The sequence below is a fragment of the Citrus sinensis genome, chromosome 6 (assembly GCF_022201045.2).
Source record: "Citrus sinensis cultivar Valencia sweet orange chromosome 6, DVS_A1.0, whole genome shotgun sequence".
Lineage (NCBI taxonomy): Eukaryota > Viridiplantae > Streptophyta > Magnoliopsida > Sapindales > Rutaceae > Citrus > Citrus sinensis.
The window spans coordinates 4,154,988-4,173,219 of record NC_068561.1 but is presented as its reverse complement, the minus strand read 5'-3'; the positions used below and the strand labels follow the sequence as shown (position 1 = coordinate 4,173,219).

Genomic DNA, 18,232 nt, shown 5'->3' with positions numbered 1-18,232 from the left:
GAGATTGTGACATAAATCGAAATGCTGAGCACATGTGTTTTATGTGTAATTTGGATACAAATTCTTGATTATCAAAACAAATGGTACTGAAAATCTCGAAAATGGCAAAATGGGTAGCATGTGGGTGTTAATCTCTTAACACAATTTGAATCTAGAAGTAGGAAATTATTGTATTTGTTATAATTTTTGGCTTTGAAATGCCCACTGTTGAAGAGTCCATTCAAATGAGACATATGTAAAATACAAGCAGTTTCACATTTTGTAGCTGCGGTTGTGTACATATCAATATATAGTTAATAAACCCCTGTATTGCATATCAATATATTATCATTAGGAGTTTTTTAGCATAAATGTATAGAATATTTATTTGTGATAATATTTGATCTGAATTTTTCCAATGTAGAATTCAAATGCCTACTCAAAGCTGTTATGTTGTTTTCAAAGGACGAAAGCTGGGCATATACAATTCTTGGCCTGAATGCTAGATGCAAGTAAATGGATTCAAAGGGAATTCTTATCAATCTTATAAATCTTTGTTGGATGCTGAAATAGCCTACAATGATTACAAAAAAAGGCATGAAAATTGCCAGAGACATCCAATATGTTAGAAACTATAAAATTTATTGTGGAAACACTCGAAAATGGGGTGCAAACTGAAGTGTCTACATGTGACAAAGCTGTGCAAACTGATAAAGGCAGAAATGATTGTATTTTTCTGCCTATATTATCCATTGTATGTTGTATTTTAGGGATAACCGTTGCTATATGTATTTTGCATAAATGAAATTGTACCCTGTGTTATGTACAAATTTAAATAATTTAAATAAAATGATTGTTATTTATGAATTGTAACGTTTAACTGTAAGAAGGAATAACATTTTCCTGTAGACCCTATTCATGTTTAGAGATATTATGTGTATAAAAAGAAACAACAATAATGCAACGATACACAAGTCGCTAAATCTAACATATATCATTGATCTATCACTACAATTGCAAACATTTAAAGTCAAATCTAACATAATTTAAAAAATTTAAAGTTCAATTTAACACAAAACATTATTCCATCACTACAATTTCAAACATTTAAAGTCAAATCTAACATAATTTTAAAAATTTAAAGTTCAATTTAACACAAAACATTATTTCATCACTACAATTTAAAGCCAAAATACAAGTCAAGTATCATGATTGTTATCTTTATTACGCTGCTACTGCTGTAGTAACTGTTGGAAATTCTCACTTTGAGATCCTTGATAAGTCATCGAAGGAGAAGAATAATGCAACTGCGAAGTATACGGTGGGACTGGTTGCTAGAATACATAAAAATAAACATCATATTACATTACAGAAATATTAAAATATATGTATTCATTAACGACTTGTAAACAACAACTTATTGTGTGCCAATTATAAGGAAATGACTTATAAATGTTGCTTCCACCGAATTGGATTGGTAGATAGGTACCTAATCAAATAATAATATATATATAAAATTCATATAAAAATCTTAAAACTAAAATTTAAATAATTTAATTCTTACATTATAATAGCCCATAGTGCTGCATTGGTTGAGATTTCCGTAAATAGTACTTCCTTGTTGTAGCGTCTACATATGCGCAATCTTATACTTAATTACATATCCTCGAAATAAAAGAAAATTTTAAAAGAAAAAATTCACAAAATTTACCGTGGCTATGTTGCTCCCTTGTATGGAGATTTCATTAGGCACATGATAAGATAATGGGGCATTTTCTTTTAAATCCTACAAGATTATTAAAGACAATTAAACTAAGACCAAATTAATTAGAAAAAAAATATATTTTTTTAATCATACCTTATTTTTTGTGCAGACTTGTTCTTTTGAACAGATTTCTTAGGAATCGAAGATTCTTTCTTTAGGTAAGGTGGACGGCCTTTACGACGTGTCACTACTGGATCATTCAGTGCAAGTTGAACATTGTTGCTGCCACAACTTACTTCTCCAATAATAGTTCTTTCCACACTCTCACTGTGAATTTGTTTGTTGCTGCTACAACTTGCTCCACCAGTATTAGTTTTTCCCACACTTTCACAGCGAATTTGCTTGGGTAGATCCTTCATTGCTTTCTCAATCCAATCCAACACCGTTTTATAGTTATTTTCATCATCAGAGGCTATGTCTGCAACCTCACTGAAAGCGTTACACATTTTTTCATATCTTTCTTATTGGATGGACAAATTCAGCTTACTATAGCATCTCCTCACATCTTTCCTCCACCTTGATAAAATGTATCTTTCTGGAAGTAATTCAACTGAGTTACATATCAGCATTGCAAGGGTGTGTCTACAAAGAATCCCCCTAAACTGGAATTTTGAACAGATACAATTAACTTCACACTCAGCTTCTTAAAAAACAACCTCAAAGAAGCCTCTCCGACCTTACCCAAATGATTCAATTATTTGATATATTGATCCTACAGAATCCGAGATATCACAATACATCAGAGCAGTCAATTCTTCTTGAAATTCTTAAACTTGAAAATGGTGTACACCTCTTCAACTTGCCTCTCCATCTCATATCTTGATACACATGGTGTCCTTTTACTGAAACACTTGGCATCTGCTTGCCATTCTAATTCAGCTTTCCTCCTCAATGCATTTTTATATTGCTTTACAAACTGTTTCATATTTGTTTTTGAGTTAACAAACCCATCAAAAAATGCATTCATACTTTCACTTCGCTGAATTGTTGACATTACTGCCTAAAAATAATCTTTTAAATAGCATGGGACCCAACGATGCCTCTCCTCATACAAACCATTTAACCAATCATTATCTCATAAATCATATTCTGTAATCATGCAATGCCAAGCTTCCTCAAACGCATCAGAACTCAATGAATCATAAACAACAGAAAGCAAGGAAGATATAATACCTTCACGTTCTTTAAAAGTCCCTAACTTCTCAGGCACCTTCTTCATTATGTGCCATAAACACCATCGATGCCTAGTAGTAGGAAAAATATTTTCAATTGCCTTTTGCATTGCCCTGTCTTGATTTGTAATGATACCAAGGGGAGGAGAATCACACATGCATGATAGCCACGCCTCAAATAACTACGTAAATGTCTCTGTATCCTCGCGTGAAATCAATCCGCATCCCAACAAAATAGATTGTCCATGGTGATTAACTCCGACAAAGGGCGCGAATGGCATGTCATACTTGTTGGTAAGATGTTTAGTGTCAAATGTGATGACATCTCCAAAATATTTGTAACCTGCCTAACTCCTCGAATCTGCCCAAAACACATTCTTTAATCGATCCTCTTCATCCAAATCAATGCTAAAAAAAAATACATTACATTCTGCTTGCTTTTTCTGGAAGTACTTTAAAAGCGCCATAGCATCTCCTTCCTCAAGCTGTAATCGCCTTGTTTTGTCAACAAAATTTCTACAATCTTTTTTCTAAGAATGACACATTTTCATACCCACCAGCTTCAACAACAATAGAATTGAAATTTTGGGCAATTCTAATTCCTCACAATCATTCATTTCAATTCATTTTTTAGCGCTTGCACTAATTCTGCGATTGCATGGGAAATACCTAACTTTGTCTGGACTCAATCCATGGTTGTGTTGAAGATTTAAAGTTCGAAGAACCCATTTTCCATCTTCATTTAGATACCCTCCAATTTTTGCATCACAACCATTTTTCACATTCGGTTTCGACTTCAATGCATTAGTTGATTTACTTTCTGACTTGCCTCTACGTCCACATGCAAATGTCGCATATTTTACTATTCCATTGGTCCCCTTCTTAGTACCTCGAACCTTCACAGGAAACCCCTCTTGTTTACCATAAGCTTTGTAAAATGCAAACATTTCTTCATGATTATCAAATAACATTCCAAGAGCTGGCTCATATTTGTTCGGTTCCACAATTTCATCTACATCGTTAGCTCTTGTTTCTTGCAACTCTTCAAATGCATGCTCATTTTCCAAATTCTCCATTTCTACAAAATAATTAACATTTGTATTAAGAAACTTATATAACATTTTTGTCCAGCAACGAAAATTCCTAACAATTTAAATATATAAAACACATCTACAAATTTTTATAATTTATTCCATTGTCTCCAGCAATTTAAATTAAAAAATCCTAACAATTTAAATATATAAAACACATCCACAAATTTTTATAATTTATTCCATTATCTCCGGCAATTTAAATTAAAAAATCCTAACAATTTAAATATATAAAACACATCCACAAATTTTTATAATTTATTCCATTATCTCCAGCAATTTAAATTATAAAATCCTAACAACTTAAATATATAAAACACATCTAGAAATTGTTATAATTTATTCCATTATTTTCAACAATTTAAATTAAAAAATCCTAACATATATAAAACACATTTAGAAATTGTTATAATTTATTCCATTATTTCCAGCCATTTAAATTAAGAAAAATCCTAACATATATAAAACACATTCAGAAATTGTTATAATTTATTCCATTATTTTCAGCCATTTAAATTAAGAAAAATCCTAACATACATAAACACATTAAAAAATTGTTATAATTTATTCCATTATTTCCAGCCATTTAAATTAAAAAAAATCCTAACATATATAAAACACATTCAGAAATTGTTTTAATTTATTCCATTATTTCCACCCATTTAAATTAAAAACAAAATCATAACAATTCATAACAATTTAAATATATAAAAAGCAAAAATCTAGGAATTTTTACAATTTAAATTAAATATTCTAACCATTTAAATATATAGAACACAACAAAAAATTTATTTGAATGTAATAAGAGTCACCAACTTACCAATTAATCAGTACCAATTTTATCAAGTTGCCTCTGTTTGCAGATCCAGATCTAACTTCTTCCTTGTGATAAGCGAGATGCAGAGAGGGAGCCGATTTTTCCTTGTTAAATGCAGATGGCTCATGTTAAATGAGAGGTGAGAGATGGAGAGAGAGAAGACAATAAGAAAAATCGGAACTAAAAAAGTACTGCTATTGCCATCTCTTTTCGTTACTTTTGTGGTTTCTTTTTCATTATTTTAATATATTTTTTTATTATTTTATTTTTTAAATGAAAAAAGTAACTGACAAAGGATGATAAATGGAGTTGAAGCAACAGACAAAGGGACCCACGTTTTTGTCGTCCCTTTGTTGTCATAGAGTTCAAATAGCAGAACTCAAAAAGGAAAATGATAAAGAAACTAACAAAAGACAAAGGAAACGCGTGAAACGGCAGTGGGCGCTGCGTGTCTGTCGTCCCTTTGTCTTCTTTTAGTTCCTTTATCATTTTCCTTTTTTAAATCCAGTCGAGGGTACACGTCAGTAGTCATAGAAGTGCCTCTACAATAATTAGCAGTGTTGGACATAGACATAATGACTTTGGCTATAAATTACTGCTGAAAGCATAATTAAACATTCCAGACAATGTGTATTAATATGATTAGGGAAGTAATGAAAGTATCAATCCCAGTGTACGATATTTGAAAATTCAAGAATACAAATGCTTAATTAGAAAACGTGAACCAAAATCATTGAGCATCACATTCTAATTCCTTCTCCCCAACAACAGAGTGATCCCGAATCTTGGCTAAAGCATCCTCTCTGATTTGTTTATTCCGACTCTGACGTTCGTCACTGGCCATCTCTTCAGGAAGCGCAGTAACTAGTGTCTCAGGCTTCACCTCTCCAAGAAGAACCTTTCTCCAGAAGTCAGGATTTTTTGGATCCTTAACATTGAACAAGAAAGGACACATGTTCTTGAACAGCACAGATTCAACCGACACAGCAACTCCTACAGGGTCACAAGCTCTAACTTGTTCCTTCTTCTCCATCTCTTCAACCTCGCCAGCAACTTTAGAAAATGCCTCTGCAAGACGTTCACGGATCAATGTACGTGTAGCATCAGAGCACTTGATCTCCACTGCCGATGCAGTCTTTCGGTCTTGTTCTTGTTTAGGAGGCTGACTTTGTCCCAGTGGTTTCTTCATGAAAGGAAACGCAGCTTGGTCCTCTCCTTCAAATTTTCTCTTCTTGTTAGTTCTTGATGATGGCGCCTTGAATTTCTTTGATTCAACACTTACACGGTTCTTCATTTGGTTTGTTGACAAACCCATGATAATAAACTCAATCAAAAGGGATGGATGATGCTCGCTTTCTTGATTTTTGTTTTTGATTTTTCGGAGACGGACTGAATGGTTGAAGAATAAAGTTGCAATAATAAGAAACAGTCACAAACGGAGCAAGCAAAGTGAATTTTGAATACTTGTTTGATTAGGAAATTATTATGTACATATTTATAGAAGATGATGATTTCCAAAACCCAATTTGTTTCCAAAATCGTTTCCTTATGATAGAGGAATTCAGCAAGGTAGTTAGCTTCCTAAATCAATTAGGAAACCTCAACACATTAAACCCTAGCTTACCTGGTGACCATTATAGTTAAGTCGGTTAGTCAGTAATATTTATTTTTATTTTTATTTTTGTTTTTCTGTAAATCAAATGTACAAGAAAAAAGCCAGCATTTAATTATAAGATCAATACTTTCGATTTTTTTTGCGCAAACATGATCTTTGCATCTGGATTTAACGTTGGTAATTTTTAATTTTTAGATCATGGATTTCATGGATTTATTGAACTCTCAGATATAAGACTTGGTGATATTAAACATCCGGATAGCCGCTTCACGGAACTTAAGCTTCACAGACAACCTTGCCTAAGTTGAAAATAATTTATGCACCAAGTTTTAGTTGTAAACTCTGCCAATAAATTAAACAATATACTTTGCTTGCTTAACAAGTTGATGGTTGGTGATTTCTCTTTACTCTTTATCTCTTCTTCAGAAGTGTAATTTCTTGTCTTTAGTATTTTTTTTCTTTATATTCCTGTCAACTGGGTAGAATACATGGTACAATTTTTGAGTACTTGGTTAATTTCCTCTGCTTCTACTGCTGTCATGTTGTTCAGAAACCAACTGTTATTAGTCCATGCAAAAGTCCAAAATACCTTTCTAGATTGTTCCAAGTGAAACTTGAGTTTTGCAAAAGTATCCAAATCCGAGATATAAATCTCGGCGCTTGATGGTACGCACAAAGCCTACTTGAAAATCCGTGGACGTTGTACTCCCCACAATCTTCCTTTCTCAATATCTGTAATCCAAAAATAATAATTAAAAAGTGTATTAGTACGTAATCATGACAGAAACTCTATGAAGCTAGCCTTGACATGCAATGAATGTGTGATTTTGGGCTGGTCAATATTTCACTGTAAACGTTACTGTGTAAGGTGTTTGAAATATTGAACTAAGTGTTTGACCAAAGTTCTCGATGAGGATCCTTGCACCAGCACTCGTCACCTCACTTATATCTGTACAATGACTTGGCATGACTCAGCACTTGCCGATGATCTGTTCAGATGATACAGCTCACTCCCCAAATCATCACGGATAAGCTCAACGAAGGTAACAACACAAAAGAGAGTTGGTGCAGCAATTAATAGTATAAACTACTAAATTGGTACTCTTTTCATGATAAATGGATATAATTATTGAATATTAAAAAAATTTATTGGTGTAATTTGGATTTGTTTGCTATAATTACTTTGCTACAGCGTTGTATTTGCAGAAATTACGTAGGAAATAGTTACAAAAATTACAGATCACTGTCTGTGATTACAACTTTGCTTCAAGGACTATCGTCCTGCCTCCCTTCGGCTTCAACATTTCAACTTCAATCAACATTAATCCCTTTACTGTACCAATATTATCAGATGTAATTTTTTTTATTGCCACCGTTAACTAGCATCACAAAAATAATGACTCTAGGTAACATAAATTTTATAGTTGCCATCCAAAAATATCAATAAAATAATCTTTCATAATTCATAAACTACATCTAATTAAGAATATATGTTAGATTTAACTTTTATGAACAACAAAGTGATATTAAAAAATAAAATGAATGTAGGCTCACAAAACTTAAATTTTAACCATAATTTCATGGTATAGCTATATATGCCAAATGGGTGTCAAAAGTGATAATAGTTCATGATCAATTATAAAATGGTCCTTTAGATATATAAAATAATGTGTATTTTAATAATGATAAATTGCATTAAAATATCAGTAATTAAGTATTTTTTATATTACAAACAATCTCACCTAGAAATTCTTTAATACAATTTATGTTGTGCATTTATATATGTATGTATGTATGTATGTGCATATGTATATTGCAACTTATTTATATGTTTGCGTTAGATAATCTATTAGATATCATATATTACATAATTAATAGTAATAAATTTTGAAATGTTTATATTAAAAAAATTAACAGCATTGCAAAATTTAAAATAGGGTTGAAAAGTAATTTTAAAATAAAAATATTATTCAAATAAATTACTTCAAACCATAAGGGTAGTTATAGTTATTTCACAAAAATTATCCACCACTTTAAATCGTTAAGAAACCGGTAAAAATAATTATTAAATAAGTTATCTTTTTTTTTTAACACAAATATTATGTACTGCTAATATAATCTAATGATGCACATCTATTCTATTATTGATGTCATAAAAAAATTATAGCAGGTATCATAGAATGACCCAATTTTTAGTTATACAAGATTTTCCTAGAAAATGAAAACAACTTCACATAGGATTTTGATAGCAACATTTCGGACATAGATGGTCAAATTAACCAATATCCATTATCTTTTATCTTGCGTACTCGTTGTACATGCGAGCACATATTGCTAGCTCAAGTGATCAAATACGCAGTAGGAACTCTCTATAGATCATCATGGATGATCTCAAGGGTGGTAACAAGAAAAATGAGAGTCGTCAATTGTGAAGGACAGCAAGTTGCTATTAGCCATAGAACGAATTAACAAACCATGTATAATGTAGCATACGAATGAAGTTAAGTGGAAAGCAGCCAGCTGATTGCTTCATTGAGGTCTCGTGCATGCTTCACCTGCATGCTTGTAAGCTAAACGTGGCTGATTTTCAAAAAGCAACAGCAAGATGCTTGCTTTAATTAGAGCATATGCATGCTTCACCTGTGTGCTTGTCATGCATGCTTGGTGGCGGTGGGCATATATAAAGTGAAGAATTGAATTAGCTCTCACCATTTCCCATAAATCAAACCAAAAAAGAGTAACTCGAAGAGATAAGAATTGAAGGGAAAGGAGAGAAAGAAAAATGAAGAAAACAGAAGAAAAAAAGAAAAAATAAAGAAAAGAGAGGCCAAGAGTGAGAGAGAAGAAAAGAAATAAGAAAGTTATAGGAATTGAGGTTGGATAGTTTGGATTAGTTGATAATGTATTTATGAAATTTAAACAATTATGATTTAGTTTACATTATACATATTAGTTTTTATATCAGTTCTAACGGTTAATTTTTTAATCTTGTATAGGAGAAATTCAAGTATCTAGGAACTCACAAGAGCCCAAACGAATCTAGGGTGAAACAAGATATGTGAGTAGATTATGATGATGATGATGATGATGATGATGATGATGATGATGATGATGATGGAACATTTGTGTTTGATAACATGATTTAGTATCATGTTATGATTATATGCATGCACATTATATGATTGATTCTGTCATGAGGTGTGATTGCTGAAATAATAACTAGACAACCTAAGAGAGGGGTTGAATTGAGTTTTTAAAAACTAATGCAAAACGAACCACACAACAATAATCTAATGCCTTAATAAGAACAAAAATAATAAATTTAATCAAGCACAATAATTAAAAAGTAAGGGAAGAGAGATTAAACACGTGATTTTTACGTGGTTCGGCTAACCATGCCTACGTCCACGCCTCCAACCTCACCAGGCTTGAGGATTCTACTAAGCAAGCCTCCAAGGCTTCAATCACTCTTACAATTGACTTCCAAGGTGTCAATAAACCTTTACACAAAGAGATTATCCTCAATCTTTTATCCCAAGTGTATCCCAACACTTACAACCTCTCAATTTGATTTTAAAAAATATTACAAAATAAATCTCTCACACACAACGTGTTTAATTACAAATGAAAATCTAAAGTGTGAGTAAGTGAGATGAATACAAGAATTTAAAACTTAAAGAAAATTGTATGCTCAATAATTTGCTCAATGATAATTGTTGAAATCGTTGTTGTTTAAATTTAATTGAGCTTATTTATAGTTGGAGCTAAAATATAGTCGTTGTTGACTTTTTACTCAATGTCTGATCGCCGTTAACTAGATATCGGATCGTCGTTTTCAAGATGTCAGATCGCCGTTAGTATCTAGAGGCTACTCTTCAATTCTGTTCGATGTCAGCTAGTCGTTGTCAAGACGTCGGTTAGTCGTTTGTTACAGTGACTGATACAGTGAACTATTTTATAAAATTACAGTGTGGCCCAAAAAACTTTATAAAATTATACTATGACCTAAAGCTTTATAAAACTTGTCAAATAAGTCTATTTCTAGAATTTTAAGCAATATTTGCTAATTTCAAAGTTCTCAAGACTTTTTCAATTTAAATCATTAACATAAAAATCATAAAATTACTTTTTATTGAATATAAAGCCTTTATAATATGAAAACTATATGAAAGAATAATTTGAGCTTTTAAATCAATATTAATAAAGTTTGTTATCTTCAAAATCAATATTAAAGAAATATTTATGTTAACAATTGCCAGTCACCATATGTGTACTGTTCTTATTAAGTGTTGCATAGGCATATTGAGACTTAAATTACTCTGTCTGTACAATGTAGTTAAATTCCATCAGGTATTTGAGAGGTTTTTCCCCTACTCTGCTCGCGCGATGATGATCCTGACAATTATGATAGTTATGCTTGGATACTATTTGGTGCAATTTTGTCATGTATGTACGTATAATTTTCATGTTTGCTAATGCATTATATTCAGTGTGGAGTTATCTCATGTGACTATATATAAGGACTAGTACACTACTTTATATATATATATATATATAAAATTATATTTTGATTAATCAAATATAATTTAATCAAATTCTATTTTTAATTATATAAATTAAATAATTTTCTATTAAATTTTATCCATATTTTATATTTTGAAATTTTGATTTATTGTAGACAAACATGAGAGTTTGGCACAATAAATTCTAAATATCTTAGTATAAAGTATGATAAAATGATATTTTGACTTACTGTAGACAAGTTAAGTTTTGTCACATTAAGTACTTAATTCATAATAAAATTAATGGGAAAATAATTGTAATTTATACTATTAATCTTTTGGGTAATAAAATAAAAATAAAAGGAATTTATTAAATTATATTTATTACTAAGAGTGGATCCATAGCCCTAACTATTTTAATTTCATAGTTTTTCTCAAATTAAATTGCATATATTTAAATTTTATTTTCATTTTTTAGATAAACTTAAATAAACAAATTAAATCATTTTTCTGTGGATCGACTTTGAACTCATCGAGATATAATATAATTAAACACTCTTATATTTGAGTGTAAATTAAATACTTTTAAGTTGTGTCAAGTTTTTGACGTTGTTGCTGGGGAAAGATATTTATTTTGTTTTTTGTTTTTTTTTTTACTTTTTGTGTAAATTTTCATTTACCCCCATTTTCTTTCTTAAATTTTATTATATCCACAACATCTTCCTGAATCTCACTTTCACCCCAAAAATCTCGTTTCTGGCTCTTTCTTCTCATAATTGCAGTTTGACCACAAATTATAGAAAAATTTTGAATAGGTCCCTTGCCAAAATTTCCGTAGTACTCAAATTCAGACCTATAACTTGAACTTCTTAGGACCATATTTGGACTTCTTTAAATCTTATTTGGACATAATAAAAAGAATATTGACTTTAAAAATTACTACAAAGGCCCATTAATTTGAATTAATCAACTTGGAATAACATGCTAGAACATTTTTTGAAAAAATTCTTTCCACCTCATAGAGCCACTTCCTTTAAAAGGCAAATCACTTTTTTCACTCAAAAAAATGGAAAAAACATTATACCAATATTGGAATAGATTTAAAAAATTGCTCAACATATGTCCACACCATGGTTTCGAAACTTAACGATTTGTCACTTATTTCTACAAGGGCTTAACACCCCAAAATAGACAAATTGTAGAAATGACGTGTATTGGCTACTTATTTCTACGAAAATTAAATTGCAAACATTAAAAAAGAAAGAAAGAAAGAAAAAAATAATTATCTCAAAGTGTAGACTTTTTTTTTCAAATTTGAAAAATTACCAACCAATTAAGTGATTAATTTAAATTAATGGGTCTTCGTGGTAATTTTTAAAGTCAATATTCTTTTTATTGGGTCCAAAAAAGTCTAAATATGGTCAAAAGAAGTTTAAGTTGTAGGTCCAAATTTGAGAATTATGGGAAATATTGGCAAGGGACCTATTTAATTTTTTTTTATATAATTTTGCAGTCAAACTACAATTATGAGAAAATGAGCCAGATTATTTTTGGGGTGAAAGTGAGATTCAAAAAGATTTTGTGGATATAACATAATTTAAGAAAGAAAAAGGGGTAACAGAAAATAAACACAAAAGTAAAAAAATAAAACAAAATAAATACCTTTCCTGATAATGGTGCCAAAAACTTGACACGACTTAAAAGCATTTAATTTACTCCCTAGTATAAGAGTTCTTAATTATACTATATCTCGGTGAGTTTGAAGTCGATCCACAGAGAAATGATTTAATTTGTTTATTTAAGTTTATCTAAAAAATGAAAATAAAATTTAAATATATGCAATTTAATTTGAGAAAAACTGTGAAATTAAATAGTTAGGGCTATGGATCCACGCTTAGTAATAAATAAATTTTAATAAATTCCTTTTATTATTATTTTATTGCCCAAAAGATTAATTGTATAAATTACAATTATTTTCTCATTAATTTTATTATGAATTAAGTACTTAATGTGACAAAACTTAACTTGTCTACAGTAATTCAAAATATCATTTTATCATACTTTATACTACGATATTAAGAATTTATTGTGCCAAACTCCCATGTTTGTCTACAATAAATCAAAATTTCAAAATATAAAATATGGATAAAATTTAATAGAAAATTATTTAATTTATATAATTAAAAATAGAATTTGGTTAAATAATATTTTTCTACTAAGAGTTTCACCTTCCCCTAACTATTAGTATTTAGCTAAACATAATTGAAATAAAGGGAATTATTAAAATTAAAAAATATATAATAAAAAAATTAGAAAATTTAAAATAAAACTAATTTTATTTATTGAAAATATATTATAAAGAGAGAAAGAAGAAGAATTTGAGGGGAAAGAAGAGAAGGAAATGTGTGTAGAGGTGTGTTCCCCTCTCTCTATTTACACTAATACAAGATTAATCCACACCACACAAATAAATAAAACTAATTACATCTTAATCTTATATTTATCCCACTAACAAAACATATACCTAACTAAATCTACTCAGGTACATCGAACACATTCCACTAACAATTACCATACCTAACATGATAAAAAATTATAATTTCACAATTACCATATTTACTGTGGTAAAAATTTATAATTTTACAATAAAAGTCGTGAATCCTCCTCGACAATGACCTAATTTAATAAATTCCTTTTATTTTTATTTTCCGCCCAAAAGATTAATTGTATAAATTATAATTATTTTTCCATTAATTTTATTATGGATTAAGTACTTAATGTGACAAAACTTAACTGTCTACAATAAGTCAAAATACCATTTTACCATATTTTATAATAAGATATTAAGAATTCATTGTGCCAAACTCCCATATTTGTTTACAATAAATCAAAATTTCAAAATATAAAATATGGATAAAATTTAATAGAAAATTATTTAATTTATATAATTAAAAATAGAATTTGATTAAATCATATTTTTTTACTAAGAGTTTCACATTCCCCTAACTATTAGTATTTAGCTAAACACAATTGAAATAAAGGGAGGTGTTAAATATATATATATATATATATATATATATATATATATATATATAATTAAAAAAAAATTGGAAAATTGAAAATAAAACTAATTTTATTTATTTAAAATATATTATAAAGAGAGAAAAGAAGAGAAGAAAATGTGTGGAGAGGTGTGTTCCCCTCCTCTATTTATATTAATACATGATTAATCCATACCATACAAATAAATAAAACTAGTTACATATTAGCCATACATTTGTCCCACTAACAAAACATAAACCTAATTTAACCTACTCAAGCACATCCAACACATTCCACTAACAATTACAATACCCAACATAGTAAAAACTTATAATTTCATAATTACCACATTTACCGTGGTAAAAACTTATAAATTTACAACAAAAGTGGCGGATCCTCCTCGACAATGACCTAATTTCTCGAACTTCCGGGATCCAAATTTGACATTCATACATTTGTTTGGATCCTTAAATTGTGTGAAATTATTATTTTTACCTAATAAAATACACAAAAATATACAAAATCAAATATTTAAAAAAATAATTAGAAATTCTTAATATATTACATAATTACAAATGTAAATTATATTATAAGCACAAAATAACTTTTTTACCCCTTAATTAACATACAAATTTTAACACTAATCAGGCATGTGGTGTAGCTAAGACACATAAGGTGATAAGCTAAAATGATCTACGTGGTGAGTTGAGGTGGTCATGTGTAGAAAATAAGGAGAGCTTAGAGGAGCCTACAGGAGTTAATTTAAGGAGTTGAAATGGGGAAATGATTTGAGCTTCGAGTAGCTCAGGCGAACTCAGAGATTAACTCAGATAGTCTCGCAGAATATTTAGTGTAACTAGGATAGCTCAGGTAGGCTCATATGTGAAACACTATCTCGACCTCAAATTAAAAATATAGTAAAATAAACATAAATATGAAGAATATACAATATTTACGTGTTTCGGCCTTTGACCTATGTCTACATGAGTAAATCATCACCGATTCACAACATAAATAAGAGATTATGTGAAATTTTACAATATCCAAGATGAATAACACTACCTAGATAGCTACGTAAAGATGTTTAGTGTTGATAAAGATAAAGATGGTGAATAAAGATATGGAGAGTGATAATATGATAGAGAAAATTATCAAGGTAGAGAATAGAAATGGACTTCCAAAAATGAAGAAGTGGGAGATTATCTCAAAAATAGAGAGAGAGCCCCCCAAATATTGGCGAACAAGATATTTATACACTAGAGGTTAGTGATAAAGAGAGTGTATAAATTTAGGGCTAAATTTCATGATTAGGTCAAAATAAGAGAATATTTTTAGCATTATGCATTGTATTTAAGGAAAAATAATAAGAATATTCTTTTTATTATAAGTTTATTCTTTTCATAAATATTTTAAATTCTTTCATGGCCATTTATTTCCAAAGAATAAGCTGACAGTGAAATTTAAATAAAATTCTATTATAATTTTATGTTCTTTTTTTTTAATTAAAAAGATAAAAAGTGTTTTTTCCAATTGTTTAAAAGGGTGCTAAAAGGCCTGGTCATTTGTAACACAAATATTAACCAGAATGCTAGTCCCGACTCGTGATTGGGAAAATGTTAAGGGCAGTTCAATCAATTGTGAAACCAAAATTCAAAACCAGAGTTCCAAGAAATTTTCATCTGCACCTGATTTCTTTTTCGTTGAAGATATAGTTCCAACTTTTACTGAAAATGACCTTTTTCTTCCATTATCTTACAACAAAGAATCGTTTTTCAAAGAGAAGAAAATCTCTTAAATCAGCAGCAGCACAAAACAGCAGCAGCAGCAGCGGCCATGATGACGAACAGCAGCAGCTTGCAGCATATCGTTATTCAACCATAATTGATCTGCCAAGCCACATCCTCATTGACATTCTCTCAAGACTCCCCTTAAAATCAATCTTTATTTCAAGGTGTGTTTGCAAAACCTGGCACATTTTAATTTCAGATCCTCTTTTTGCAACACTTCACTTTGATCGAAACAGTGGATCAAATCCTGAGCTTTACCTTAGAACTGATTTTTCGACATGCATCTCAAGAACCCTTCACTGGGTTGATCTTGAAAGTTTCCCTGGTTATAATCATGCACAATGCCAATGGGCAAAGATTAATGCCCAATTTTACCTCCCTAAACGTTACCCCAAACCCAATCCCAAGGCATGTACCAGTAATGGTAACAGTAATCGGGGTAATAGAAGAGCAGGACGTGAGTATGATATTGTGAATTCATGTAATGGCTTTCTCTGTCTTCGCAAACCATTTCATCGAAACCCTTGCATTATATGTAACCCCATTACTGGGGAGTATGTTACCATTCCTAAACCTGCAGCAGAAGATGATAAAAAAACCTTAAGGACTGTTATTTCTGGATTCGGCTACAGTTTTAGAAGTAAGCAATACAAGGTGCTACGCTTGGTCTTTGACGATTTCTTAAATAGAACAGCTGAGATATACGCCCTTGGTGGAGCTGCATGGCGGAAAGTTGGAAATGCTCCTTGGTCTCCTATTGCGGGTCTTTTCCCCACCTATTTAAATGGAGTTATTCATTGGGTTTGTGATGACATTGAAGATGATCAGAGTTGTTCTGATTGTATAGTTGGTTTTGACTTTGAGGATGAGAGATTCTGTGTGATTCCTGCACCCCCTCACTTTGCCGAGAAACCAAAGACAAGGGACAATTTATATGATATGAACTTGGGAGTATTAGGGGGTTGCCTTTCTATATGTGATGTTACTTATTTTGCTCCTCCTGACATCTGGGTGATGAAGGATTATGGTGTCCAAGAATCTTGGATTAAACAGCTTTCGGTTGACAACGGCTATTTTGGTATCTGTCGGCCCATTAAATACTTGGACGACGGATCTCTTCTGCTGTTCTGTAAAAGACGGGCTTTGGTTTTATATAATCCTGTGGAGAAAAATACTAGATATCTTCTGATACATGAGGACCAGTCAATGATATTTGAAGCAATTACCCATGTGCCAAGCTTTCTTTCACTCAAAGATGTTGGGGGAGACAATCTAACTGTTCAAAATATCAATTCAAGGTAAGCTTCTGCCTTTTTTGAGGATTAACTGAGCTGCTATATATATAGCTTGATAAATATGTGGCTTGAAGGTTATGTTCTATTAATCTTTAAGTATTTTGGTGATGGATGGTTGAAATATTTGATTGCAGAAAATGAACCTCGGTAATGTTAATTGCAGATTTTAGACTAAATGCAATACTTCTGTTAACTTATAGAGACTCGCATAGGTAGCATATGGTTAACCTCTTTTGTCAGAATCTTCCCTTTGCAATCTATTGTTTCCTCACATTTGTACTGCATTTGGATGTATGATTTTTGAACCATTTGAATGACGAAAATTGAATTAGTAAATTCTAGTCAAATATCTGTGCTTATGGTATTGAGTGGTTCCGTAGAATGGTGCTTGCGTCAGCTCGAGGTATGAGATTTGTTAGTTTGTTTCTTTGATTGTCTGGGATGTTACCTCATGTATGGAAGGTAGATTTGTGTCCCAAAATGCTTTATAGCATTCAATCCGAAAGGCGAAAATTTTAACAATGTTTAAGAATACTGTTATTCAGAGAATTTGAACTTAATAAGTTCTTTATCATGTGATTATGTTCACTTTGAATATTGCTTTTTGGTGTTGGTATTGGAGATCAAACTTTCTGTCTGTATACTACGATTAAGAGTACTTTATCATCAAATCTACTCCAATCAATGGGCCAGCCCAAACTAGGATAACAAAATTATTTAAAATGTTTTAACCTGTAACAAAAACACTTCTGGTGTCAATCTAACATGATGTCTGTTAATGCAGGTCTGATCAGTTCGAACCTGAAGAGTCTGAAACACTTTTCCTCATCGAAATGAGAAAAGCAGGGGAATTATTATATTAACTTGGTTTCTGATGAGAGAACCAGAGTAAAATTTAGATGGTGGAGATGGTTGTGTATCTTAATGCTCTCGTTGCTATCAGGTCTGAATACTGTGAAGTATTATGCCAGAAATCTTCTAATGTAGTAAAAACAACAGGCGTTTTTTCTTGGTAACCTGTGTTATTCAAGATGATAAGTATGTCACCTATCGATTAGATTCTATATTTCGTGCACAGAATCTTACAAGTCATCAGCTGAAAATACCAAATGTTTACACTTATGGATCTCCTATTTCAATTGTTTTGTGGGATTGTTGTAGCCTCCA

General features: G+C 30.8%; 3 protein-coding genes across 3 annotated transcripts; 1 reads left to right on the top strand and 2 right to left on the bottom strand.

Moving 5' to 3' along the window:
- Positions 1–2,492: 2,492 nt before the first annotated feature.
- LOC112498594 (protein FAR1-RELATED SEQUENCE 7-like) lies at positions 2,493–3,992 on the bottom strand. The gene is made up of 2 exons (XM_052443730.1): positions 3,591–3,992; positions 2,493–2,660 (listed from the first exon to the last, which is right to left on the bottom strand). Exons 1-2 carry the CDS (start codon positions 3,990–3,992, stop codon positions 2,493–2,495), a joined length of 570 nt encoding a protein of 189 aa, XP_052299690.1.
- Positions 3,993–5,554: 1,562 nt separating this feature from the next.
- Positions 5,555–6,139, bottom strand: LOC107177325 (transcription elongation factor TFIIS-like). The gene has a single exon (XM_015530987.1). It carries the CDS (start codon positions 6,137–6,139, stop codon positions 5,555–5,557), a length of 585 nt encoding a protein of 194 aa, XP_015386473.1.
- Positions 6,140–15,559: 9,420 nt separating this feature from the next.
- LOC102622762 (F-box/kelch-repeat protein At3g23880-like) lies at positions 15,560–18,198 on the top strand. Its single transcript, XM_006480363.4, has 2 exons — positions 15,560–17,068; positions 17,850–18,198. Exons 1-2 carry the CDS (start codon positions 15,714–15,716, stop codon positions 17,926–17,928), a joined length of 1,434 nt encoding a protein of 477 aa, XP_006480426.1. The 5' UTR covers positions 15,560–15,713; the 3' UTR covers positions 17,929–18,198.
- Positions 18,199–18,232: the final 34 nt, after the last annotated feature.

Excerpts from the sequence above, each read along its gene's own strand:
- LOC112498594 (XM_052443730.1), bottom strand. The coding sequence starts at position 3,992 with ATGGAGAATTTGGAAAATGAGCATGCATTTGAAGAGTTGCAAGAAACA. Across the intron at positions 2,661-3,590 it reads ATGGATTGAGTCCAGACAAA|TTTGTAAAGCAATATAAAAA; the intron begins GTTAGGTATTTC and ends AATATGAAACAG.
- LOC102622762 (XM_006480363.4), top strand. The coding sequence starts at position 15,714 with ATGACCTTTTTCTTCCATTATCTTACAACAAAGAATCGTTTTTCAAAG. Across the intron at positions 17,069-17,849 it reads GTTCAAAATATCAATTCAAG|GTCTGATCAGTTCGAACCTG; the intron begins GTAAGCTTCTGC and ends CTGTTAATGCAG.
- LOC107177325 (XM_015530987.1), bottom strand. The coding sequence starts at position 6,139 with ATGGGTTTGTCAACAAACCAAATGAAGAACCGTGTAAGTGTTGAATCA.